At 41.9% G+C, this 26,423-nt stretch overlaps 1 protein-coding gene and 1 long non-coding RNA gene across 2 annotated transcripts in view; one reads left to right on the top strand and one right to left on the bottom strand.

The window, feature by feature from the left end:
- Nucleotides 1–6,479, bottom strand: part of LOC147818554 (uncharacterized) — an 11,696-nt gene extending 5,217 nt beyond the window's left edge. Inside the window, exon 1 of the long non-coding RNA XR_015437867.1 lies at nt 6,378–6,479. This is a non-coding gene — a long non-coding RNA (uncharacterized LOC147818554). The remainder of the gene's footprint in view (nt 1–6,377) is intronic.
- On the top strand, nt 6,230–26,423 carry rarab (retinoic acid receptor, alpha b). Its single transcript, XM_023416334.2, has 9 exons — nt 6,230–7,419; nt 20,012–20,166; nt 20,648–20,789; nt 22,164–22,324; nt 22,453–22,629; nt 22,734–22,938; nt 23,266–23,333; nt 23,593–23,683; nt 23,930–26,423. The coding sequence occupies exons 1-9, from the start codon at nt 7,215–7,217 to the stop codon at nt 24,190–24,192; spliced, it is 1,467 nt and encodes a 488-aa protein (XP_023272102.1). The 5' UTR covers nt 6,230–7,214; the 3' UTR covers nt 24,193–26,423.

The following is a 26,423-nucleotide window of genomic DNA, read 5'->3' as shown; positions in this document are numbered from 1 at the left end:
AGGCTGTAAACATGTTTATTTCTGCTGTAAAGTTGGACATTTTAACATGGGAGTCTATGATTGTGGCCATTAGAGGAACGGCAGTTTTTGTCACTTAATTTTTCATTTTTCATTTTTCATTTTTCAGTTTTCATTTTTCAGTTTTCATTTTTCAGGAGTTTGCCGTTTGGGCACACTTCACAATTATGAATGAAATTTACCTTCTAATGAATTTCTAAGACTCAAAGTTAACTTCTGTTGAACTTCTGTCGTGGCGATCACAGTGGCTCCAGGTTTTTTCCCCTTTTCCTTCTGTTTCTCCTGTTTTCCTCTGCCCTTGCGTTCCCTGTGTTGTCTCTCTGATGTGTGTTTCTGGATGTGGCGATCCTCTTGTGTCCTCCTCACCTGCTCCACTCCTCTTCCTCCTGCTCGCATCACCCAGCTCACCTGCTCCTCTTCATCTCATCAGCTCTGCAGAATTTAAACCGTGGTTCTCCAGTCACTCATCTCCAGATCGTTCGGTCTACCTGTGTGGTAGTACTCTAAGGCCTCCTCATGTTTTTTGCATTGTAACTAACCTCATATCTCCTGCGCTCTGGGATCAAACCCCTCCTGTCTGCCTTCCCACTACTCATCCCTAGCCCAGTTTTCCCTGATCAAAGGATTCTCCTCTCTGCCACTCATCGCCTGCCCGCCCCCCATTCCTCTCGCAGCCTTCACCTTTAGCTGCTCTGCCTCAACTCCCTCTACAATAAATCCAGTTCAGCTTGCTCACCTGAGTCAGTCTTCCTGGTCCACTAAACAATCACTGGTTACAACAACATCTTATAAACGGTCAGACAAATAATTTTTATGCCTCCATGCCGGCGACAGTCAAAGTCATATTGCTTTCAGGTTGTCCGTCCGCCCCTCCGTCCGCCCCTCCGTCCCATTCTTGTGGACATGATATCTCCATTACTTCAAGGAACTTCTTCAAATTTGGTAGAAATGTTCAGTTGGACTCAAGGACAAACTGATTAGATTTTGGTGGTCAAAGGTCAAGCTACCTCACAAAACGCTTTTTTAGCCATAACTCAAGACTTCACACACTGACATTGTATTTGACTCTGGTTAAACAGGGATGTAATCTGAAACTACTTCCTCTACCTGGCTCTGGGGAGTGCACACACCTGCGTTCTATCTCATCAGCCACAGGACAAATACTCCGGTCTTCCCTCCACTCATCACCAGCTCTTGGCCCATTTCTTGTGTCGCAAGTGTTTTCTAGAGTTATTTCTCCTTTGTGAACTATTTAATTCTTGATTTCTCCCGTGATTTCTCCTCCAAACACCCCGTTCACCACGCGTATGCCTGCTTCATCCACCACCAGTTCTCCTCGCCATCCCAGTCCCCTCTCCCACCTCAAATTCCTGGATCACCTCCTCTACACACCCTGCTACACCATGCTGTACACCCTCCATCCTTTGTTCCTGTCCCATTTTCAATGTCACCAGACCTCACTCGCTATTCAAACAGTCAGCGGCAGCTCCAGCCCCAAGACCATAAACCATAAACTGCAGCCTCCAAAATGATCATAAGGTTTCATCAACACCTCTCTCAAACTGTTTCAACATAAACTGAACATTATAACTTTATTGCAGGGCTGATATTGTAAACTGCATTAACTTTTAGCTAGGTGTACCTACCAACTGAGTGTATGTAGACAACAACTAAAGAAGCTCGCCAATTTGTTCTTGATACAAATCCAAATCACCCCTGGATTGTGTCACGAGATGTTAACCTTTATCTCTCTGTTCAGGTTCATTAAAGTTTAAAGCTCAGCTGAAGCTCCGTGTTGTACGATGCACTTTCTGCATCTGGGATTTTTGCCTCTCACTGACCCGTAAATAATGATGACACCAGCAGCAGCAGCGCAGTACACACCAGACGCACGCACACACACACATACACACACACGCACGCACACACACACACACACATATACACACACACACACACACCCCCTCACAAACACCGGAGGAGCATCGTGTGCTATAGATAGAGAGATATTTTTGATAACAGCGCCATAGATGTATGGCTGTGACACATGACACGTGATTCTGTGCCGTCCTGTTGTTTGCAGCAACACAGTAACAGTGGAACTCTCCCTTCAGCAAGAAGCAGCTAATGTACCGATGAATAAAAACTCTGAAGAGACACGTCCTTTCACACATGTAAAGCGCTATAAATATTACCATACAAACAAAAGGAGGGGCTGGTCTGTGCATGACACAGTACAAACATCAACAGGAAGATGGTTGATTTCTTTTTCATACAAATGTTTCATACAAATGTAAAAAGTACGTGTGTTTATAGTGATGTGAAAGATTTCACTTTGCATTTTTTTAATTGTTCTCTGTCTTCTCCAAAGTTGGACTCCTGATGTTGTTTGGTTTTCTGTGACACAGTTCTGGAAATACTTTTTAATCATCAGAGAGGCTGAAAACTCAGAGGTGTTTAAAATTCCCAGTTAACAAAATGAAACTTCTGCCCAAGTCCTGCCCATATACTTCCACACCTGGGGCGGATTGTGGCTGTTAGCTGTTATCTGTCATAGGCCAGAATATTTCTATATAGGTCAGGATTGGTCCAGATGTGGAAGTAGCCAATCGTGCTGTATATGGGCCAGATTCGGGCCGTAGAACCGGGCGTATACTGGGCCCGGAGAAAACAAGTATGTGGCCCAGGTATGGTAAGTTTGCTTAATAATCAAAATGGACATGGAAATCCACATTTGTACAATATGAGACCATGGATTTAAATTCCACCAAATACTGTAAAACAAGACTTGATTGGGTGCGCTGCATGTGGTGAAGTCATTCAAGCGTGTTCCAGTAAAAAACACTTTTATTTTGTTCACACCTGACTAATTGCTGCTCGAAGATGGCTTGTTTGTCGGATTGTCGGTTCCAGAAAGTTACCGGAAATGTCAGTCTGAACGCGGCCTTACAGTCACACTATGTAGGACAGCGTCTCCTATACTTCCTTGAACCTCTCTGTAGTTCATCAGGGTTCAGCTAACACAAGGCCCCGGGAGACATCAAACACAAATGGAACGATAACACACTGTAAATGCACAAACAAGTCAAGTTACATGACATGTTACATGTGCTTTGCGTGCAAATGTGAGCCACGAACGTTCTGCCTCCTTCCAACATTGCGTGATTGTTTCTGTGCCGTAAACTATGTGTGATGTCAACCATAAAAGCCTCTATACATGCATGTGTGTGCATATGTTTTCTTCTCTGTTTTTCCCCAGGCGCATAGAATCACAACGTTGTCTAATCGTGTTTGTTTGCTGTCTCTTCACCACTTTCCCCTCTCTGTCTGTTACAGTTTTTGTCTCTATTTTTACATTTCTCGTCTTTCCTCCGCCTCTCTCCCTCCCTCTATCTCTCTCTCCCGCCTCGTACCAGTCAATCTCGTTGTCTCTCACCCTTCTCTGTCCTGTTTTTTGTCACTGCATGTGAGTTATCTTTTCTGTCAATCCTCCTTTATTTCTCTCATTATACCTCTGCTCCAGTCTGTCTATATCCCTGTCTCCTTTACCTCATCTCTCTCTCTCTCTCTCTCTCTGCCTCTCTGAGAAGTTTAACCTACTTACACCACAGCTGTCTGATGAATAATGGAAGCGAGACAGTTACTATCAGTGTCTCCATCAGCAGGATCCTGCCTTTGATCTCCGCTCCTCTACCCATCCCGCCTCACTTTCCTCGCTATGTCTCTCCTCTCCTAAGTTTCTCTCTCCCTCTTTTCTTGTTTCTCCTGTTCTCTCTGTTTTACTTTCTCTTGACAGTTTGCACGAAATAATAAAACAACATTTATCGATAAAACCACTTCTGACAGATGATATTTGAACTTTACGAGGAAAAAGCACCGACACATTTTCAAGCTAAAGGATTATCAGAGCACCTTTAAGTATCTCTTCATGCCAAACTAGCACTTACTATACACCTCCAATGCACTTCTTTCCCTGTACTTGCATGTACAGTATTGAATAGATGGTGCAAAGATGGATTTCTATGGATTTCTGTTACTGCTCGAGCTGGAACTCTTTTAGATGTATTTTCATGTTGAATGTCAAAAATCTTGTGTGTCCCATCTATTTACATGAGCAACTTTAGTTTGAGGGAACAACCAGAGCTGGGTGTGGAGGCACGTGGCTGGATTAATGGTTGGGTGCCCCACCACCACAAAAGATGAGCTGTTAATCCCCTAAACCCCCTGTTCCTCCACCTCTGTGTGCCAAACACTAGTGCAAGTGTTGATTAGGCACAAATTATTTTAGGTATATGCACCATGTCAGCAAAACATCATCATTATCAATAATGGCCTTTAAAACTGATTTTACAGGGCCTCAGGTGATGAATAAGGGCACGTCTTAATCAATCAATCAATCAAACTTTGTTTATTTGTACAGCACTTTTCATACCGGTTTGCGCAGGTCAAAGTGCCTCACAGATCAGGACGAAAAGAATTTAAAAAATCAATACAGAAGCCAGAGGGCAGCTTCCCTTGGTATAGTCCTGACTAATCACAGTTTGGCAGTGGCATGATGGCAGCATTATCTGATTAATGCGGTTAATCATTCTTTTTTTCTCCGACCTGGCCTCCTCAGAGACGTGAGATCAGACTACATATAGCTCACAGCCACCATAGCTTCATCACACATTCCCACATCACTTAGAGGGGTGCTGTTTTCCTAAATGAGAATGGGGAAGAAGAGGGCAGAGAATATTTACCGAGTCTGAGTGTTTTTATTAAAATGACAATTGCAGTTTGAAAAACAGGGGAAGGCTGGCTGGAATGACACCTGTGCATGTTTGCTTGAGTGCTTGCCTGTAGCCCAGAGAGGGGAGAAACACGAGCAGAAAGGTCGCCAGGAATGCTCCTATCTCTGTCATACTGACCAGCGCTGGGCAGATCCACCAAGCTGTCACTCTAGATTCACTTTACTTCAGTTCACTTTTCTTGCTCACAGTGAAACAGACTGAAGGAGGAGCCATTTATGATCAGTGTTTTAAAATAATAAGCTCAAGATTGCATTTATTTACAGTAAATATGATTTTCCAGGTTCTTTCATTTGAATATATTTTCTTATAGAAAATGTTTTTGGTGTAGCCATCTTTTCTTTGTCTTTGTCTTCTTCATCAGTGTGAGCTGCTGCTTATTTGAATTTAACCCACTAAAATCATCATCTCCATCTTCATCCTCCCCCTGCTCTCCCTTTGTTGCTAAACTACCTCCCCCCCACCCCCCAAAACCATTTTCACCTCACCCCTGCCTCTGTGGTTTCCATAGATTTAATGTCCTGTATCAATTAGCAGGTAGCAACGAATGTGATGTCACATTTTGAGTAGCAGCTAATCAATACACGGAGGCCTCATAGCAAGGACATATGCTCACTTATTGAAAGGGTGTGTGTGTGTGTGTGTGTGTGTGTGTGTGTGTGTGTGTGTGTGTATGTGCGTGTGTGTATGTGTGTGTGTGTGTGTGTGTGTGTGTGTGTGTGTTTGTGTGTGTTACTAGATATGTCTAATAGAGGGTATTGGATATGTTAAAATCTATATTTCTCTGCATCTGCATGTGTAAAATACAAAAATACATTATTTTGAAAGCACATACAAACACTTTGCAAGCTTCTATAAATCAGTAAAGTCACATTAGAGCAGGAAACCAGGAAAAGGGAGGCAAATTTTGAAATAATGAAATGTTAAAACGAGGTATAAAGGTAAAAGGGAAACTAGGTAATTTAATGCTATTTCACTGTTTCTTTCATTGTAATATTTCTTCTTATCCATAAATACATCCATCCATTAGCTATACTGCTTATCCTCACAAAGCTCTCAAAGTACCTCAAAACTGTATTAAGTACAAGGCCTGAGTAAATGTTCTTAGTTACATCCCAAAGCTGTATGTCATATACAGGTAAGTCTGTAAAGGTAATGTACTGTACAAATACACAGGAATGTGTATGGTAGCACAAAACTACAGATATTAACATTAACTTATAATAGTAGTAGTTTGTAATTATTATTATTATTATTATTATTATTATTATTATTATTACCACTAGTAGTGATAGCAGGCAGTAGAAATTGTTTTAGCTGCGCACAGTTTTAGCTCGCGCAGGGCAGGTAGGTGGAGCTCGTGTGCAGCTGGTGTCACTCATCAAACCAGAGAGAGAGAGACAGAGAGAGAGAGTAAGAGAGAGGGAGAGAGGGGCCGTCGGGTGCAGATCGGAGGTTACCACAGGACACTGCTGCCTGTGCCGTTGCTGGACCTCAACAATAGCAGCAAGAGGTACACAAACCCGAACTCGGACACCTCCTCCACTTCCCTACCGCCGCCTGTTTTACCTTTTGGATACTCTTGCTTCTTGGACACACGGCGGCAACTTCAAAGTCATACACGACTGCATTAATGAGTCAGTTTTCTCCGGTGAAACGTTTGGAACCGGAGCGACCGGAGCAGCGCCTTTCCACCGACCGGACCTTTTCACTTTTCGGTGTCAGCCACTACAGCCGGAGTCATTCACAGCATGTATGGATTTAAGACAAGCAGCGCTGGTTGTTGCGACATTAAAGAGACTGTCAGCGATAAGGACCGTTCCTCTGCCCGGCTACAATGATTAGCAAACGATATGACAATTGCATAATACATTTTAGCCACTGTAAAAATAGCCTTCAGCGGAAAAGCTGCTAACGTTACCGAAGCAGGACGAGTGTAAAACCAACACAGGGGACAGTGTAGGATACAAGTCGAGGTCAGTTTGAACTCGAGCGTAACACACGCCGCATGTGTGTCGGTGTAGTAGTGTAATGTTACATGGTTTTCTTTTTGGTGTTTGCGCTCGTTTTAAAATCCGCTATTTCAAAAGTAACGAGGGCTGCTGCTCCAGCAACACAACGGTGAAGTTTGTGACACCTGTGGCATTGAACTGATAGAAAGACGGTAAACTGCCTGTGTTCCTCCAAGGGCTGAAAGGTCACCAGGACAGGTCATCTCTGTCTCTCCTCTGCACCTCCTCCTCCTCCTCCTCTCGTCAGTCTGTTATGAAGATGTGAACTCCCTCCCTTCCTCTTTTTCCCTCTCTTCGCCGTTTAGGACGCTTTGATTTTTTTGATTTTTTTTTTTTTTTTTCTTCTTCTCTATTTGGTACAAAGGATTCAGACGCGACAACCGTCTCTCGGGTGATGTACGAAAGCGTGGATGTTGTGGGTCTGAGTCCCAGCCCCAGCCGCAGCAGCCCCAGCCCCGGCTCTTTCCTGAGCATGGACTACTACCACAGACCCCCGGGGCTCGGGCCGGAGAAGGGACTCCTGTCCGGTGTAGGAGGACTCCAGCGGTCGTTCGGAGCGTCCTTGGTGACCGGCAGGAACTGGAGCGGATCCTGCCACTGTGAGTGCCATTTAAAAACGATTTTGCCGTTTTGTACATGTAAACAAAGTAACTGCAGATCACACCACAATTAGTCAGTGTAGATTTGTTGAATTTATTGAAAAACTGACATAATTTTTTAACTCTTGTGTATGCTTTGATGGGGGTATTTGTTGTCATCTGGGGGCGATGAATGCATGAGTTGGTGCAAACTGGGACATGCCAGCCCCCACAACCTCTGTGTCGGTCTGGTATAAACCACACACTCGGTGATTGGTAGGTCCTTACTGCATTTATAAGCTTGATCTTGTCTGCACACCATTTTAATCAAGTGGATTTTTTTTTTTTAAATTTCATTATGGAAAATGGTCTCTCTGTTTATGGACATGTGAGAGGCATTGGATGAAATAATATCAGGACTTTAAGGACTTTAGATTTTAAGTGACTAAATCAGCAGAGGAAACTGTTACCAAGGTAGATATTAAGTTTCATGCCAGTTGTCTTCTTTTTCTGCACTGTTTACATCTGAGAAAGCTGTTGGCTGGTTTCAGCTTGTGACTGCTGTTCCTCTTTGCAGTCTGTTTGTATTTGGCAAGTGTTACCATGACATACTTTATTATTTTTCAGTTTGTACCCTGTTGTTCGCTGTCCAAGTGCTGATTGCCAGACCTCTTATATCTGACAAATGATGCCATTTTCCCTCCAGTTTAAAATGACCGACCTTTTCAGCAGTGTTGTGACAACAATTAAAGTCCTTTCACATCAGGTCATTAATGTAGCTGTCTATTGTCCAACATGAGGGTTTGGTTTATGTTGTGAATGGAGCAACTCGAATGACCCCAGTAGGTCAGCAGCTGCCTGCAGTCATTTTTCAAAACCTGAACTCCAGCTCGGTGCTTTTCACTGGTTGGGAATGAGATCACTGTGTTTACAAGTTCAGAACATAAAGTACGCATTTTTAATGTATGAATGGTCCAGAGCTGAAGTATTTAGTCGATTAATAAAATCAGCAGACTATTTTGATAATGGATTAATCCTCTTTCAAGCATAACATTGTTTTCAGCTTCTCAATCTGTTTGGATTTTCTGCTTTTCTTTGTCTTGTGTGATAGTAAAATGATGATTGTTATCTCTGGCTGGATAAAACCAGACATTTAAAGACATCACCTTGGGCTTTAGCAATTTTTCAGTGGTATCTTTTCACTATTTTCTGACATTTTATTGACAAAACATTTAATCAGTTTATTATGAAGTAGTAAAGTGAGACAGTATGGGTAAAATCTTGATTTACTTTCATTATATTTATCTACTAAGATCAGTTTTAATATCCTGTACACGGATTAAAGCAGTACTATGTAACCTTTGCTGAGCAGTGGCAACAGCAGCCTCTGCAGCCAGAAGTGGTGATTACAGTGACGTTAGAGCATTAAATTCTGTTGATCTCTGAATTCAGGCAGTGAAGGGTTCTGGCACTCGAGCTAGCTTTACACTGACTGAGTGACTAGAGACAACGAAAGGTCTTCCCATCAACAGGGGTGACAACTCAAGCCACGGCTTAGTGAGTTACCCGACATGTGAATATGTTCCACTAATGTTTCGATCCACATCATCTACACACACCCTGGAAAATACAGTCTGACGGCTGCTTGTATGTAACTTAGCTGTGTTGATGACCAGCTAAGTTATGAATACAGTCTGAGGGCTGGTAGCTCTGTTGACAGTGAGCCAGGTTGCATGTTGACAGTTACGATAGAAAGCTAGCAACTGGAGCAAGGAGCAACTGTGCTAATGAATTACGTAATTAAAGGGGCTTATAAATAAAAGAAAGCATTTGGGATACATCTGCAATCTCTCGTATTTCAAGGTAATCTCCCGGCGACCTCCCGTTTTGTTGTTTCTCCCGGTAAACTCCCATAATCTGCACGGCCCTCAACCTTTATTATAAATACTCGTCATACAACCACACGTTTTATGTTTGTCTGACATTATCCAAGTTGGCAGATTGTGTATAAAACACAAACTAGACACACAATCCACACACACACACACACACACACACATAGCCTACAATTTCAGCCCATCTGTCACCACAACCTGGGAACCCAAAGCCCGATTCAAGTGGTGTGTGCAGCTGGTATCTGTGCAGGCCGGACATTTGACTGCGGAAATAATTGTCGTTAAAGCAAAAAGTTTTAACTAAATTTGTTAATTTATTTTCATGTAATGTTTATCTCATGGTAACATTAATTAACATTAACATCATGTAGCATTAGAATAAAACTAACGTTAGTTTACTTCGTAGCATTCAGCCTCATAAAAATAAGGATATTGAATCATTAAGCCATAAACAGCAAAATCTCAAACCGCCACTTCAACGCAGCAACCAGTGCAGAGTAGAGTCAAGTGAAGCAGCTGTTGGCTTCTTTCTGTCATGTTACTGTTGGACCGAGGGTTTTTCTCGTCTTGCTTCATCGTTCACTTTCTGTTTTTGGCCTGTTGACCATCTGTCTATCTTACTCTTTTCTTCTTACTTGTAACGCTCAATGCTCCAGTTGGCAGTAGCTCTTCCATTTGCTCTGACCTGTCTGTTTTGGTCATCTTCCTTTTTGTTCTCTTTATACTTTGAGGTGGCGAGCAAACTATGAAGTGACTCCACTGAAGTACCACCAACCACTGCTATGGACTGTGTCCCTTGTTTACATCAGAGCCATTGTTCACACCTTGTTGCTTGGAGACACAGATATAACGATATCTCTCAGCCAGCACATCTGGAAAGTGGTTGCATCAGACCATTTTAGAAAAAGTAGGATTTTACAGCCAAAATGAAAGTAATGGTGAATTCGGTACATTATTTTTCTAGCATTCACTGCACTACAGTCATGGTACACCTCTGAGAAGTTGCCCGTCTATCACTGTACTAATATGGTTATGTGTGGTATATGTATTTTTCAGGGCTGATACCACTTGTTTGTAATCCTACCAACCAAACTAGGGTTGTTCACAATTAACTGTTTTACCGATTAATACTATAACTGTTCAGCTGTTAATATTAACAGTTAAACAGTTGAAATATCCTGGGACATCAGTACCATCTAAGGGGGTCTCACAGTTAACAGACCGCGATTTTAAAAAAAGCAGACTAACCCCCACACCATGTCGACAAGATGCTATTTCTGAATAAAAACCAATCCATTTTGTGGTTTAATGCCAGTATGACTCTATGTCGTGCGAGCAGTAGCCTGGCTGCTCACAGCAGAAGTGCATTTCTCCGCCGGTCAACAAGCGATTCTGCGCCTCTGCTCTTTCTTTTTTTTATATCACCCGTAGAGCTGATCTTCATAATAACCTCATGAATTTATAAATGTGGGGTGTCGCTTCTTCTGCATGTAGTTAAAAGAACCTTTGCCTTGTGTGATGACTCCTGTTTATTTGTATTTTTCAATGGGTTACAGACACCAGTCTATTGAAAATAATACATTTTCATTTTGTTCTATTGGCCAGAAAAAATTATTGAAAATGAACAAACCAAACATTACAAGTTCATGCATTTTTAGTGGAGTAACATTAGCCCAAAAAACTGAAACTGGGTATTATCATCGTAGAAATGGATTGTAATGATCTGTTGGTCTCAGCGATGCATCTCTGCATTGGTCTTTTCCACGTCTCTCCCACAAACAGAGCTCAGTGTTGATTGGCTATTTACATGAGATGTAGAACCAATCCGATGATGGAGTGGGCGGGGCATTGAGTCACACTACAAGTAGTAACCTTTCCCAGGGCGGCGACTGCATCAGAGCCAAAGCAGCATACATTTTATTTGTTACTTATTTAATCGGCGACCTGATCAGATAAAATAACGATTATGATAATGTGAAAAATTAAGAATATTGGATCTGATTATTGGCCAGGACGATAATTATCCATCCCCTAATAAACATGCAAAGGACTGTCCTGCTGTGGGTTTGGAGTGCCGCTCCACCCCAGTGTCACATGCTAGAAAGAGTGACCTAAGGGTGATGATATCGTGATGTCACCATGACACAGCCCTTAGACAAGTTTAAGTTATAAAGGGAGAAGATATAAAGTGGACTCTGGTCAGCTGGTGAGAAACAGAGGGAAAGAGAGGCACCATGTGTGTGTGTGTGTGTGTGTGTGTGTGTGTGTGCGTGCGTGTGCGTGCGTGCGTGCGTGTGTGCGTGCGTGCGTGTGTGACTGTAATGAAGAGTGTCAAACAGGTTCAAAGGTCAAAGGCTGTACACAGACGTTGGCACCCACACAAATTCAGGGACTGCTCCAGGGACATGTAAGCACTAGCTGCAGGATAGTGCATGCATCACTGTGTGTGTGTGTGTGTGTGTGTGTGTGTGTGTGTGTGTGTGTGTGTGTGTGTGTGTGTGTGTTTGGGTGTGATCCAGAGCAATGACTCACTGACAATTGGGAAGTGACCTACATCTCTCCCACTCTTTATTTCTCCTTCTATCTGCCTCTTTCTTTCCTGTGTCAGCTGCCCAGTCATCACTTCTCCGCACTGAATGACCTCTCTTTCTGTCTGTTGCACGCACACACACACACACACACACACACACACACACACACACACACACACACACACCCGCACACACACACACAGTGACGCACTCAGTGTTCACTCACACTCACAGTTTGTCCGGGAATGTGAGGGTATACTGACCAAGTTTGACCTGAGTGTGAGTGTGCGAAAGGGGGAGGAGGTGGATGGTTGCGTGTCAGTGTTTGTGTCGGATAGATGTCTTTATTTCTGAATGTGTGTGTGAGATCAATCTGCCATCACACTCTGACAGAGGATAGTCCTTGTCTGCATTTGAGGAATTTCTTCTCACATGTCACATCTTCACATGTTTTGTTTTTTATAAGGATAAAGAGGAAAGAATAACATCACAGTTTTAAGTGGTAACAGTTTTTAATTCTGAATATGCACATAGTGCTAATGTTAAAGCTCTGCAGAGCTTACATGTTTCATCAAAGGTTTTATTTGAAGTGTTGATCCATCAGAAGATATATTTGTGGTTTTAAGAACTAAAAACCACCTCAATGTAGTTTTACATCTCCTCTCTCAGGCTTCTCTCTGGAGCTCTAGTAACAACAGGTTGCGATGCCAATCAGAAGAGAGGAGGCTCTGATCCTCTTTTCTGATTGGCTGACTGTTTTCTGAGTGAATATAGCAGATTTAAGGTAAAACACTCAGAGAAACCAAATCCTGCAAGGTTGGATGATGGGTCCAGGTGGGTGGGGTTTTGGGTGTGGCTGAGGGAGGTGACTGCTTTGTTGTGACCTCACAAAGTTACAGAAGTCCTGATGGCTCATTTTATGGTTCAGTTTTTGAATACAGGCTGTGTGCATATGTCTGTGGACTGAACGCTTTGATACTTTCACAGTATTAATATAGAACCTAGACCTGCTTTATTATGGAAGAAGAAAGACGTTTTTGTGCCAAAGATTCTGAGTATACATAGTAAAACTAATTGTATATTGTGTTGTTAAATATGTATCTGGCACATTGAAATGACCCACTAAATATGAGGTACTGGATCCAAATACTGATGGTCAAAATTATTTAACTGTTGAGATTAAATTACTGATATGATGTGAATGGAAGTTTAACTGGAGGAATGTGACTTGTTGATGTTACATGAGCAGCTGATGTTTTTACTAGAGAAGAAGTGCAGCCTGTACTGAGTGGAGGTTCTTCCTTTACAGACACTGGGTTGTAGAGAGAAAACAAAAGAACAACAAGTCTAATTTTATTCTGTTATCAATAAGTTACTCGCAGAATTAACTTTAGCAACAGTTGATTCGACTCGCCACTGGTGATAATCTGAAATGTCACTGACTGACTGACTGACTGACTGACTGACTGACTGACTGACTGATGATAGTTCCACCACTGGTCAGCAGAGTGCCGAGCCGCCGCTATTGTTTCCCTGCTTCTCGGCAACCGCAGAGGAGTGCTTCCAATAAACTGAGCCTCGCCTCCATTACAGCAAATAAACTACTTTCATTACATGTATCATTACTACTAAAGGAGCCAGAGGAAAAACTAAACATAAGACACACCGAGCAGGGAGAGCAGAGGAGAGAGGTCATCTGTAACGAGGCTTCGTACCAACAGCTATGACCCACTGTACATATCAAACAGGAGCGAGTTAGACATAAAGACCTGCCTCTAATAAAAGTCTGTTATGTTCTGGAGTTGAAGTAAATAAAGGCTCAACTATTGTGGATCCCAGACGGAGGGTGTGAGGAGGGAGAGTGAGAGACAAAATAAGAAATATAGTCTGTTTGGTGTGTGTTATCCTCTCTCTCTCTGTCTCTCTCTCTCACTCTCCCCATGACTGAAATAAAGGCAAAAGCCTGAAAAAAGATTGATAATCTGACTCTTCTAACCTTTTCTCTGAGTGATGATTTTGCAGTAAATACGACTGAAATCACAGCTCAGTCTTTGTCCTTAATTTATGTGTTTGGTGATTTTGTCGGACGACGTCACAGTTATGAAATCAGGATTTGACCAGACAGTCCAGACAGATACTAGGTTTTGACCTAGTCTTGTTTTTGTGACCTGCTGATTCCGATTTTCTTTCTAAGAACTATAACTGACGGCTGCTCAAACATTTTGTTGCTCTTCTTTAATGGAAAACTCAATTGTTTGTTCATATATTAATTCGCTATCAACTATTACTCTCTATTACACTCTCTCTCTCTCTCTCTCTCTCTCTCTCTCTCTCTCTCTATGTCTCTCTGTCTCTCACACAAACAACAAAAATCAGCATGACTGCTTTCTGGCTACAACTTTTCACTTTTCAATACTGGATTACTGTTATTATTGATGGCCATCAAATACAGGTCAAGTCAGCGGTCTGGCAGTAGTTGTAGCTGCTTTGCCTTTCCTAGCTTCTTGAAGTTGTTCAGCGAAGTGATGGTGTTTTAAGTGTCTGATTAAGTTTGTTGTTCCGAATGTTTCTATGCTCGTTCCTCCACCGTTTACTTTGACTTCACATGTTGTTACAAAACGGAGCGTTGTGCAGTTTTCACTCACGGTGAAGAAGTTCCATGACAACGGCATGTTGTTGTTGTTGTGTGTGTGTGTGTGTATGTGTGTGTGTGTGTGTGTGTGTGTAGCTGTGTCTGTGCTGTTGTGTGCACAACGTGAACCATCGTGTGGTGCATGAGTGTAAGTTTCACGTGCACAGAATCAGATACCGGAGACTGATCAGCCGTTCACGCCGAAAACTTCAGTGATCGCCAGTTGATTGATCGGCGCATCTCTAGCCGTTTGTTATCAAGAAAGAGAGAGGAGAGATTAATTGTTAATCATCGTTTCATATTTGTGACACACAAATTTTCTCTTACATATACAGTAAAATGCTAAACTGTAGAGCCTAGCTACTGCAAAGGGGAGGAACTCTGCGACACCAGAAGGCTGAAGTGGGCAAAAACTGTAGAGGACAGTAAAGAAACGATCAACATCATATGATTTATTTTAGCTGATACTGATCAAGTAAATTATTCCCGGATCCACCCCAATACCAAGCCTTAGGATCAGTTGAGGACATCTCTAATGTACAGGATTTCCCTCTGGACATTGTTCAGCTGTGATATAAGCCTCCCAACACGTGTTGTCTCATGATCAATTTACTGAGAAGATGACGGCCTAAATAAAAGCTGCATTCATTAAACATGACACTCTCTGTCTAAGATAGATTCTCTGCTCTTTTCCCCTGAATTTTTCATGTCAGTGATGGTGTTCTTTATTCCAGGTGAAGTGGTCCACCTCCACCGCAATACACTGCAGTAAACCCTGATGTTTATCCTATTATTATATCAACTTATCACAGATGTGTTTTGGTGTGGGTGTACATGTCTGGTTATTTAGGTTAGGTTAGGTTTTATTTAGGTATTTAGAATCGGTGTCTCCATCACATTGTCTGGCTGTACACAATAAAATCAATAAACACTTAGGCAGTAAAACATAATAAAATACTAAAAACAAAACAACCACATGACACACAGCAAACATCAGTAAACATTGTCACAGGCATAAAAAAAAAAAAACCCCATCAAGCGGATCCAAACACTGCACAATAAAAGTGCGTTTTAAGCCTGGAATCAATGGATGGGGCAGATCTGGTAGAGATTTTGTAGAGAGGGGGAGGCTAGAGAAAACAGTGAACAATGCCCATTACAAAATCCTGGAGCACCCGGTGATGTCATACAGTTCATACCGTGGTAGGTGTCTCTTTAATGTCTGTGCTGGTTTTTGGTGATATTGGATTCACTGGCTCGTGAATGAAATATGTTGTTTTTTCACTAAAAACAGACATTCTTCATCTGGTTATTTTATCTATAAATGATATCTCTCTTGGATTTCCACTATACTCTCAACCATATACACACTACATCATGATATATATATATATATATATATCATTATTTTTATATAAAATTACATGTACTTATTAATATTGCCCAACCCTAGGTGCAGGTGAAAATGGAGCATAAGCTACTAAAAGCTGGCACTAGACTGTACTGATAGGAATCCAAAACCACGTTAATAAACACACGTAAACAAACAGTCATTAGCACTAATAGTAGCCCTCCACAGTGTTTCTATGAAATCTGTGTTGAAGAACCTAATCCTACACCTTGTTAAATGTGGAGAAGGATTCAGTAGAGTGATTAAAGGCTGGTCTCTAAGCTGACCGAGCATGCTCTCTATTCAGGAACTGCTGGCTGGCGTAAAGCCAGGACCCCCTGCGGAGGCCATTTAATGTATTTTACATCACAGTTGGTGAATGAGTCCAGCGCTGGCTGACATTTAACATTATCACTACTGGATTTGAACTAAACTGACCCAGACTCTGAATGGTAAGCTTTTACACTGCTGTTAAAATCTGTAACTATGCGTTACACTCTTCAGCCGTGTTTACACTAGACCTTTATACCATTACTTGTCTTCCACAGAATATGTGTAGTCAGTTACAGTCACAGTCTGTGCCTTAACAATTGCAAGGCAGCTGCAGGTGTCATACATTTTGTATGATGACAATAAAGCTGCTGTTCACCGTGTAAAAGCTGTGGGAGGATACAGATCATGACGTTGATAACAAGCAGAGGAGGTGGTCACAGCCAGCTGGCTCCTGGTCAAACCCTAACCCAAGTGCTTTTTCTTACATCATGACCAGACAGAGAAACCCCCCTTTTAATCAGTGCTCAGACGCCACAGGATTTATTTAGGTAAGGTATGTTTTATGAACTGTGGACACTACTACAGTCACATCGTGTCAAGACTTGTTTTAAATACTTTTCATTGCACCAAAAATTATGCACTTCATATCTAAATATTTACTCAAATGACTGCAGATATAAAAATTTCGGGTCACTTCAGGGTGAAAATTAAATCAACGTTGTTGTTCCTATCTGAAATTTGAGGATATCCCCCTCCTCATACACATTTTTAATATTCCTCTCTGTTGAAATGCCTGTTGTATCAACAGTAAGACAGAAAGTCAAAGGAACCTACAGCTAAAAGCAATGCATTTTGTTTGAACTGCATCATGCCCTGCACACTGAATCCGAGGCGGGAAGCAGCAGGAATTAACAAACACACAAAGGAAAACAAAGTAAGAGACTCTTGGATTTATGAGGCGAGGGAGCGGGAAAAGAACCGAGGAGTTTAAAAGAGGTCAGACGGTACTCTCTTCTGTTGGCTAGTGTGTCAGTGAGAAGAGAGCAAAGGCAAACAGAGGAGAGATGAAGAGAGGGGAAAGATGAAGGGATGGTATGGTGGCTGTGGAGGAGGAAGAGGATCTCTTCGTTTCTCTCTCTCTCTCTCTCTCTGTGTAAACAGAGCAGACCAGCAGAGGGGAGCTGAATCTCCTCCATAGAAGAATGTCTGGTATGGCTACTAAAGCAGGGGGAGGGGGGAAGTGTGTGTGTGTGCGTGTGTGTGTTCGGTTAGAGGTTAGAGGAGGCAGACCGGGAATAGAGTAGTGTTGTTGTAGATGGTCATGGTCTCTGAATCTGAAGGATCAGGATCACAGTCTGTATTTACCAGGTCTGTGAATGAAAATAAAACAACCACGCTGACATAATGGGCCTGGAGGCAGAATGAGGAGGGGGATAGTATAGCCTACATCCAAACCACTACATTTAAGTTTTAAAACGCATCACTCTTGCTCCGCTTACACCTGGTGTCCACACTACTCAGGAGTTTTCGAACGCCTAAAACCGAGACTTTCCTGTTCCCGTTTTAGTTTCTGGGGTTGTGTTTTAGTCTGGATGGGTACAACTGGAGACGATGACGTAGACACCCACATTCGCTCCCTGATTGTTATCATACCAGCCTCAACTAGCAGTGGTGAAAGCAACATGATATTACAAGTGTTACTGACCTTGTTGTCTTTGCTAGCAGCTGGTGTGCACTTAAAATCTGCATTTTAACGCTACAAATGACTTTGCTGTTCCTCGTTCATAGTCATTTCTGCAACTAATCAACTGCAGAAAATACAATCTGCTTCCTGTTTACACTGCATGACCAGTGGAAGTGAGCGGTCATGTACCTGTGTGTTTTCAGGTGTGTTAGTCTTGACGGATATCAATTCTGATACGGAGCTTAAGCACTCGTCTCTACAGAGACCGTAGTATTGTGGACGTAGCCATAGTTAACCTACTACACAGCACGTTTGATCATATGGGACAAGTTAGTAGTTGGCTGTTGTTGAAGTTGTTTAAAAACTAACTAACTTCTTCCTGATCGTCATTCTCCCTTGAAAACTTTTTGTGTTCTTACCTCCCCTCAACCCCTGGTTCTTCCTTGGAGAGCGAGACAGGCTGTAGAAGCTCAGACAACATATGATCATGGGGGAAAAAAACATGATGGCAACATGTTCTTTTGAAAAAAGAAAAAACAGGCTGACATTTGGACCCTCTTCAAATGCAATGCTGCTGAGAGAAAAAGTGGTTGAGAGGAGCCCTGTGGCTACAAAATCACTGGGAAGAAAACCACAAACCTGAAAAGACGAATTAAGGTGCACCACACAGAAACGGAGGAAACATTAAGATGCTGCTGAAGAAAGTACAATTAAATACTGATACACTTTTGAGAGTCAGGTTTTGTTGATTTTGAATGAGTCAGTGCAGTTAAATATCATCTACATATATATATATATATATATATACAGTATATATAATATATATATATTGACTGTAAACCAAATGAGGTGAAACAAATTGAAAGCTTTTGCCTGGACCTCAGGACACACACACAAAGACACACAAATCTGCCCATAACATCTGCTGGTTATTGAAATGCAAAGCTTATTATGCAGAAGATTGATTTTGGACGAGAGTAAGTCTGTTGGACAACAGCCGGCTGCTTTGTGTGCAAAGAGGTTCCAAGTATTTTCTTTACAAATTTATTTAAAAACTAAATACTGAATGTAGCACAGTCTAGTGCACAACATAACCACTGAGGCTTTTCAACATAAAGAGTAAAACACCTTCCTGGCACCGGCCTGACCAAAGTGAACATTATAAGCACAGGATTTATTGCAGGGCTGTTTTACAGGGTTTTCTTGATTCTGGATACTCAAGGTTTGTGCAAGTTAAATTCATAGCAATGATTGACTCACAGATTTAGATTGCACTGGATTTGCTAATGTTGTTGCATGCTCGCCATCGTCATTGTTTTTACCCTCCTCCATGTCTCGCTGTCTTGCTCAAATTAATAACATCAGAGCAGACGCCCTCTCTGCAAAGCTGCATTGTTAATCATACATCCTGTCATTCTGTGGCTTATTTTAATTTTTCTGTTCTTTCAGCCGAAAATCAGTTTGTTTTCTTTATTTTTCTTCTTTTCTGTGGTCAACACAAGCTCCAGACATTTTAATGTTTTATTCTACGACATAAAATTCATCAGTAAATACTCCAGTCCTGATTTCTTTAAGCTCTTATGTCTCTTAAAAAAGGCTGGTTGCTAACAAGTGTCTGAATGAGACTACAGAGATTGTCGGGAAGTTAAACATTTTAACACTGAACGTGGAAACCGCTCAACTCACCAGTCCACCTTCACAGCATCGTTGTGTTTATATTGTTACTTACTTTGTAAGAGGAGAGGCTTTCGTAGAAGAAGTAGGAGCTAAATCAAACTACAAGCTGAAGTTAGTGGTGGTGGTGGTGGTGGTAACGTTGATGTCATGCAACGGTGGTGTAGTTTGTTTATAGCCTAACCTTAGCTTTTGACTCCGGCTGATTGTATTTAGGCTTCAGAAATCATAAAAGTGATGTTCATCGGTGAAGATTATCCCGCTGAACAATATCACATATTTTATTTTCTGCAGTAATCCAAAAGCCAATGTAAAATCCCATTGTTTTTGTCGATGGACACAGGGTGATGATAACATCCTGGTTGGCCTCCAAAAATATGTAATTTCTGCAGCACTCTATTTGGTAAGACACCAAAACTAGGGTGTTATTTGCTGTTATTTCTGAATCTTTAGACATGACATGGATTCCTTCACACTTTAATTGCTGTCTGACCAAATGCTAACCTCTCTTATTTTCCCTGTGTCTTCCTGCAGCCATAGAGACTGAGAGCACGAGTTCAGGGGAGGACCTGCTCGTCCCCAGCCCCCCCTCACCTCCGCCCCCACCCCGCATCTACAAGCCCTGCTTTGTGTGTCAGGACAAATCTTCAGGATACCACTATGGAGTCAGCGCCTGTGAGGGCTGCAAGGTACGCAGCTGAACTCATATGCATTAGCTTAACTTAACAGCAGTACAACATACACAAACTACAACACTCATTCTGGGTAACAGGGTCATCCATGTACATGAACAGCTGCGAGCTACAGCGAGAAAACCTGAATGAGAAATAATTAGAAAGAGCATGAGACTACAGCGTAGGTGCTTAATGTGTCAGCGAAGAGGTCACAACCTTTTACCCTTGAATCTGTAAGCCTCTTTGCTTCATCGAACACTACACAAACACACACAGGCGCGCGCACGTACACACACACACACACACACACACACACAGTTTATGTCCTGTTAGACCATGTACTGACCTGCTACCAGCTACCCAACAAAACAGTCATCATCAAAAGTCATCCTTGTTTTCACTGCAGGTTTAAAAGGCAGCATGCTGGCAATGCTATTTTGTATTCTTGTTCCCTTGCTTCTGTGTTTCATTCATTGCCCCCACCTCTTTCTGAAAGGGTTTCTTTCGGAGGAGCATCCAGAAGAACATGGTGTACACTTGCCACCGGGACAAAGTCTGTGTCATAAACAAGGTGACAAGGAACCGGTGTCAGTCCTGTCGACTGCAGAAATGCCTTGATGTCGGCATGTCCAAGGAGTGTGAGTACAGTGTGTGGAGAGGGATGAACCTCTAAAAGACGGAAAATAAGAAACATGAAACAGTAGGCAGCCACTTTACTGCAAATGCTTTGCAGTCACACGTTGATAGAACAGATCTGCAGGGTAAACTATAAATTTCAAGCACAGTGCTCTTCCCAGGCAGCACAGTAATGTGTTTTAACCTTGATATTTGTCTCCCCCTGGTGGCCTATTATGGGTAATACATGCCCTGCAAAACCACCAGCATTCCGTGTAATAGCCAGGCTCATGCATCACTCTCAGATGCTTTTTCAAATCTTAAAGGTCCCATATGGTATAAAGTGAGATTTCCATTTGTTCTTTTGTAATAAAGCAGGTCTAGGTTTTATATTAATACTGTGAAAGTATCAAAGCGCTCAGTCCACAGAGAAAAGCACACAACCTGTATTCAGAAACTGAGCCTTAAAACGAGCTGTCAGGACTGCTGTAACTTTGTGAAGTCACAACAAAGCAGCTGCCGCCCTCAGCAACGCCCTAAGCCCCGCCCACAATCCAACCTTACATGATTTGGTTTCTCTGAGTGTTTACCTGAAATCTGCTATATTTTTATTGGATCACTCAGAAAACAGTCAGCCAATCAGAAGAGAGGATTAGAACCTCCTCTCTACTGATTGGCTCTCTGACCTGTTGTTAGAAGAGATGTAAAACTACATTGAGATGGTTTTTGGTTCTTAAACCACAAATATATCATCTTCAACTAAAACAGTTACCTTCTCCAGAGAGGGATAACTCCATCTTTGTCTGGCCCAGCAACATGACTGTGGTGCGTTCACCCCTATTCGTTTTGTAGCCAACAGCCTGTCAAAACACCTGCGCCTGTTGTTTTCTTTGTAAAATCTTAGACTCATATCAAAACATTTGGTACCTAAATCTTAAAGCACTGGGTCGTTGGATTTTGATTGTTTTAGTGGCTTTTGCACAGGTGAGTTACTGTTATGAGAAATGCCTTCATTGTTTGAGAACTGCATTCAGAGTTGTGAGAATATTTCTGTTGTGTGAACTGCTTCAAAGCAACTGACTGACTGGTTCGACTGTGAGCCATCCTCAAGTATAGCAGGGAGAAAGGCAGGGGAGGTTGAGGAAGACAAATAGCATATGACTCAACAAGAGACACTTGATATTTTGTTTCACGTCTTTCAGCCCATTCAGGTTTGCAGGCCTGATTATAAAACTGTATAAAACTGCCATGACCGTAAAGTAAAGTAAAGTCTACCAAAGTGGTGATTTAAAACTTAGGTCAAGAAAACCTCCTTGTCCTTCAAATCTCAAATGTTCAATGTGAAGTGCCGCTTAAATTTCTAAGATAAATCCTCCTCTCTTTACCTCCAACATCAGTGGTACGAAACGACAGAACGAAGAAGAAGAAGGAGGAGAAGAGGCAAGGGGAGGTAGAGATCCATGTTCTGTCAGCGGACACAGAGCAGATGATTGAACGGGTTCGCCAGGCCCATCAGGACACATTTCCCTCCCTGTGTCAGCTGGGAAAATACACCACGGTACTCACACGCACACCACACATGAATCTAGCTTTAACTGATGCCACTGTTATAAAGACATTTTCTTCAGCTTTCTTGAAAGATTTGTGTCTCTGTCTTCCACCCCTCACCCCAACCCCAATGTACAGAGCAACAGCTCAGAGCAACGTGTCTCGCTGGACGTCAGTCTTTGGGACAAGTTCAGCGAACTCTCCACCAAATGCATCATTAAGACGGTGGAGTTCGCCAAGCACCTGCCTGGCTTCACAACGCTAACCATCGCTGATCAGATCACGCTGCTCAAAGCCGCCTGCCTCGACATACTGGTGAGTTTACCAACTCCTCAAGAAGACAGAGAAAATGTACAGTTGTGACAGCAAAAAGTTCAGTGTTTCCTTTGGTCTTCGGCCACTTCGTCCACTTTTCCTAGATTCTGAGGATCTGCACTCGCTACACCCCGGACCAGGACACAATGACCTTCTCTGACGGTTTGACTCTGAACCGCACCCAGATGCACAACGCCGGGTTTGGACCTCTCACAGACCTCGTCTTCTCCTTTGCCAACCAGCTGCTCCCGCTGGAGATGGATGATGCAGAGACGGGATTACTCAGCGCCATCTGCCTGCTCTGTGGAGGTACTGCACTTGATTTCTCAGGAGAATGAACTGAAAGAAGAGAGAAGAGTTTTATTTATTTACTTTTATTCCATGCTGTGGTGGGAAAAAATGTGGAACTTTCAATTTGTGCGGCAAGTGTCTGTGTCATTTTCATGGCTGCTGGAGAGTATCCACTGCCATCTACCTGGCATGTGTCTATATATATATATATATATATATTTTTTTTTATGTGAGCACAGAGAGAAGGAGAAAAGAGAGCAGATAAAAAGTAATCTACAGCGGTTCCACGACAGTTTTCATAGACAAGGCTTTGACCTGGTCTTGTTTCTGGGTGTGTGTTTGCAGATCGTCAGGATTTGGAGGAACCAGAAAAGGTGGATGTTCTTCAGGAGCCAATGCTAGAAGCTTTGAAGGTTTGATATCTAATTATTATTATAATACTATATTGTTTCTTCCACTTTATTACCTTGTTGCCTATTTTTGCTCCGTAACACACACATTAAACCACCAGAGTAAAAAAAGCAACCAAAACAAGAAACAGATGTACCTTTACTCTTAAGCATCAATGGAAATGTTGTAATCGCAGAACACATACTGTAAATAACTGATTCACCAAAAAGGAACATTTTCATATAAATAAATGAATGAATACATGTCTTCATGTATGTATAGATCTATGTGAGGAGGAGGAGGCCTGATAAACCCTGTATGTTCCCTAAAATACTGATGAAGATCACTGACCTCAGGAGCATCAGTGTGAAGGGTGAGAGACACACACACACACACACACACTTACAGATTCAACCCATTGTTCCTCTGGGTTCTTTGCTCATCCTTTATTGTTTGAGTTGGTTTCTGTTGGAAAGTTATTGTCTTCAGGTTATAATGGTAATAAATTGTGGAATATTTATTTCGTTGAAGTGGCAGTTTCAGTTAATGAAGGCAGCTCCATTCATAATAACTCCTTCTGTTATCCTGAGCTTTCTTCTTCCACCTCTTTCTCTTACAGGAGCAGAGCGAGTGATCACACTGAAAATGGAGATCCCCGGCTCCATGCCTCCTCTCATTCAGGAGATGCTGGAGAACTCTGAGGGTCTGGAGGGGCATGGAGCTGGGGGAGAGAAAGGGGGAGGAAAAGGTAGAAGAGGAGGCAGAGAAGAAGATGAAAAAGACCTCAGGAGCTGTCATCCAAGGCCCTCGCTCAAATCAGTCCCCTCCCGCAGCCCAAGCCCCATTTCCTGCTCCCCTTCCTCTCCCTCCCCCTCCACCTGAAGTTCCACACTCAGCACCTCTCCTCCACACAGCGCCACCACTCAGGGGGCTGGACAACCATCCACACGGCAGACACACAGAGAATGAAAGCAGAAAAAAACTGCAGCTAATAACAGATAATCTGGAAGACACATTTGAACCCATAAACTCACTGAGACATGTCGAGTGAAAGCAGGTAAACTATGGTTTGTGTTCAGATATCAGTTTCATACGTACAGTGCAAAAAATATGCTCACTTTTTTAAAGTCTTTTTTATAATGCCTAAGTGTTAATTATTTGCAGACTGTGTGAACCTAAATGAAGGATTATGTATACAGAATATGGGCAGACTGATTAAGAGGATTCCTGTTATATCACTCACTTCCTTTCTAATGAAAAGTCATGTGTAATATGCAAAATCTATATAAGAGTGAAGTTGCAACAGAGGCATGGTGGCAGTTTTACTTGAAAAACATCATCAGCAACAGACAGAAGTGACGAGAAAACAACAGATGATAAATAGCAGGTGTGCCAGTGTTTTGCTCAGGTACATCAGTTGGGCTGATGATGCACAGCTTGTGAGATCTCATAGCAACAACACAAGTGAACAAAAAATTCAGCAAGCAACTCTATTTCTTTGGAGGCTCTTAAACCACCGTTCGAGGCAGGTTTATAACTGCTGATAGCAAAAGCTTCTTTAAGCAGTAGTGTTTCCCAATGTTTACTTTGATCACTAATTTCACTGTTATTGTAGATTGTCCATAGATGATTGTCCTCCGTGTGAGTTGCTTCAAACTGAGCTTTCTGAGATTCTGGTTCTGCTCACTTGCCAGACCTCTGAAATAACAGTGAGACAATGTGTGGTATGAAAAAGATAACACCAGTTCAGTAAATCATTCAAACTTGTGTCTGACTGTGTATGTGTGATTGTGTTCTGGCCCGCCATCTAATGGCTTAGAAAAAAAACTGTTCCAGTTCAAAACTTGTTTGCCAACACCTGATCTATATTGTCAGCACTATAAGCAGGACACCTGGAGTGACACAAAACAGGTGTATACCTGAAACTTCCACCATGCCTCTGTCCTTCACTGGAGTAACTTTACTCTTACATGTGTTGAATATTAGTTGATCTCCTGGTACATGTGGAATCATTATGTATTATATAGTGTATATAAAAAGGCTGTGAAAGAAGTTGTTCGACGGAGACAGACTGATACAAGAAGTTATTTTCCTAAGTGTACATTTGTATATTCTGTATTTCCCCAATTCAGCCATGGAGACCTCTTCCTTCTTCGCCTTTTCACCATCACCAAACCTCACATATTGTCCCCAGTCTTCTCCTTTCCTTCTCCCCACAGACACATCAGGGAAAAAATAATGATCCTTGACTTCAATTCCCTTCTCTGAAATCAGAAATGTAGACAAGAATTACAGACTTTCTGTAGATATGGGAAATTGATTTTTTTTTTTCTCCTCTGTTTTACTTTGCATCATCTGTAGTTAAAGATGTATTTGGGTTGTTTTCAGATGCAGCTCCAGCAACTCGAATGACTTGAACTAACTGTGAAACAAGATTAGTTTTAAAATAGTACAATATCTGCCTGTTGGTGGACACTTTCAACCAAAGTAAACTGTGATACCTGAAATGCAAACACCCTTCACAAGAGTTTCCCCATCCGATAATAAACCCCCACTGAGGCACTAGAGGTGTAAAGCACTGCAGAGTTTTAGTTTAATGAAGATAATGTGGAAATCTCATCGTCACTGATGACAGGTGCCGCCAAAACATGCGTCTAAATGTAAAGGCTGTATTTTGTTTTTACAGTCAAAATGCAAAATGTACTATCATAATGTCCCTCTAGGGTGCCACTGCCTACTGTCAGGTACAAATCTTGTAACTCCAATTTCACTGTTGTCCTCTTTAATTTATGGTGAGGTAACACTCACTCAAAGACTATACAAATACAGGGAGTTAAATAAAGTTGTATGATTTTCTTCTTCTATCTTGATATGTGTGTGCTCTTTGGTTAAAAACATGATGCTCACTGTAAAATGTGATATTGTAATATTCATATTGTCTTATACAAGTGACACAACAACCAAGAAAACTCATTTTATCAACTAATTCTAAATCCTCCACCCACTATGATGTTTGTTTTGTAAATGCATGTAAAATGCAAGGTCAGTCGATATCTGTTGAAGCATCTGTAATGAATATGTACATAAAATACCAGTTAATGTAAGAAAAATGA

The sequence above is a fragment of the Seriola lalandi genome, unplaced genomic scaffold (genome assembly GCF_002814215.2).
Source record: "Seriola lalandi dorsalis isolate HSWRI2012SDOR001 ecotype SW California unplaced genomic scaffold, Sedor1 jcf7180002054563, whole genome shotgun sequence".
Taxonomy (NCBI): Eukaryota; Metazoa; Chordata; class Actinopteri; order Carangiformes; family Carangidae; genus Seriola; species Seriola lalandi.
This window is presented reverse-complemented; position numbering and strand designations above follow the sequence as displayed.

Excerpts from the sequence above, each read along its gene's own strand:
- rarab (XM_023416334.2), top strand. The coding sequence starts at position 7,215 with ATGTACGAAAGCGTGGATGTTGTGGGTCTGAGTCCCAGCCCCAGCCGC. Across the intron at positions 20,167-20,647 it reads GCGCCTGTGAGGGCTGCAAG|GGTTTCTTTCGGAGGAGCAT; the intron begins GTACGCAGCTGA and ends TCTTTCTGAAAG. Across the intron at positions 22,325-22,452 it reads AGCTGGGAAAATACACCACG|AGCAACAGCTCAGAGCAACG; the intron begins GTACTCACACGC and ends CCCAATGTACAG.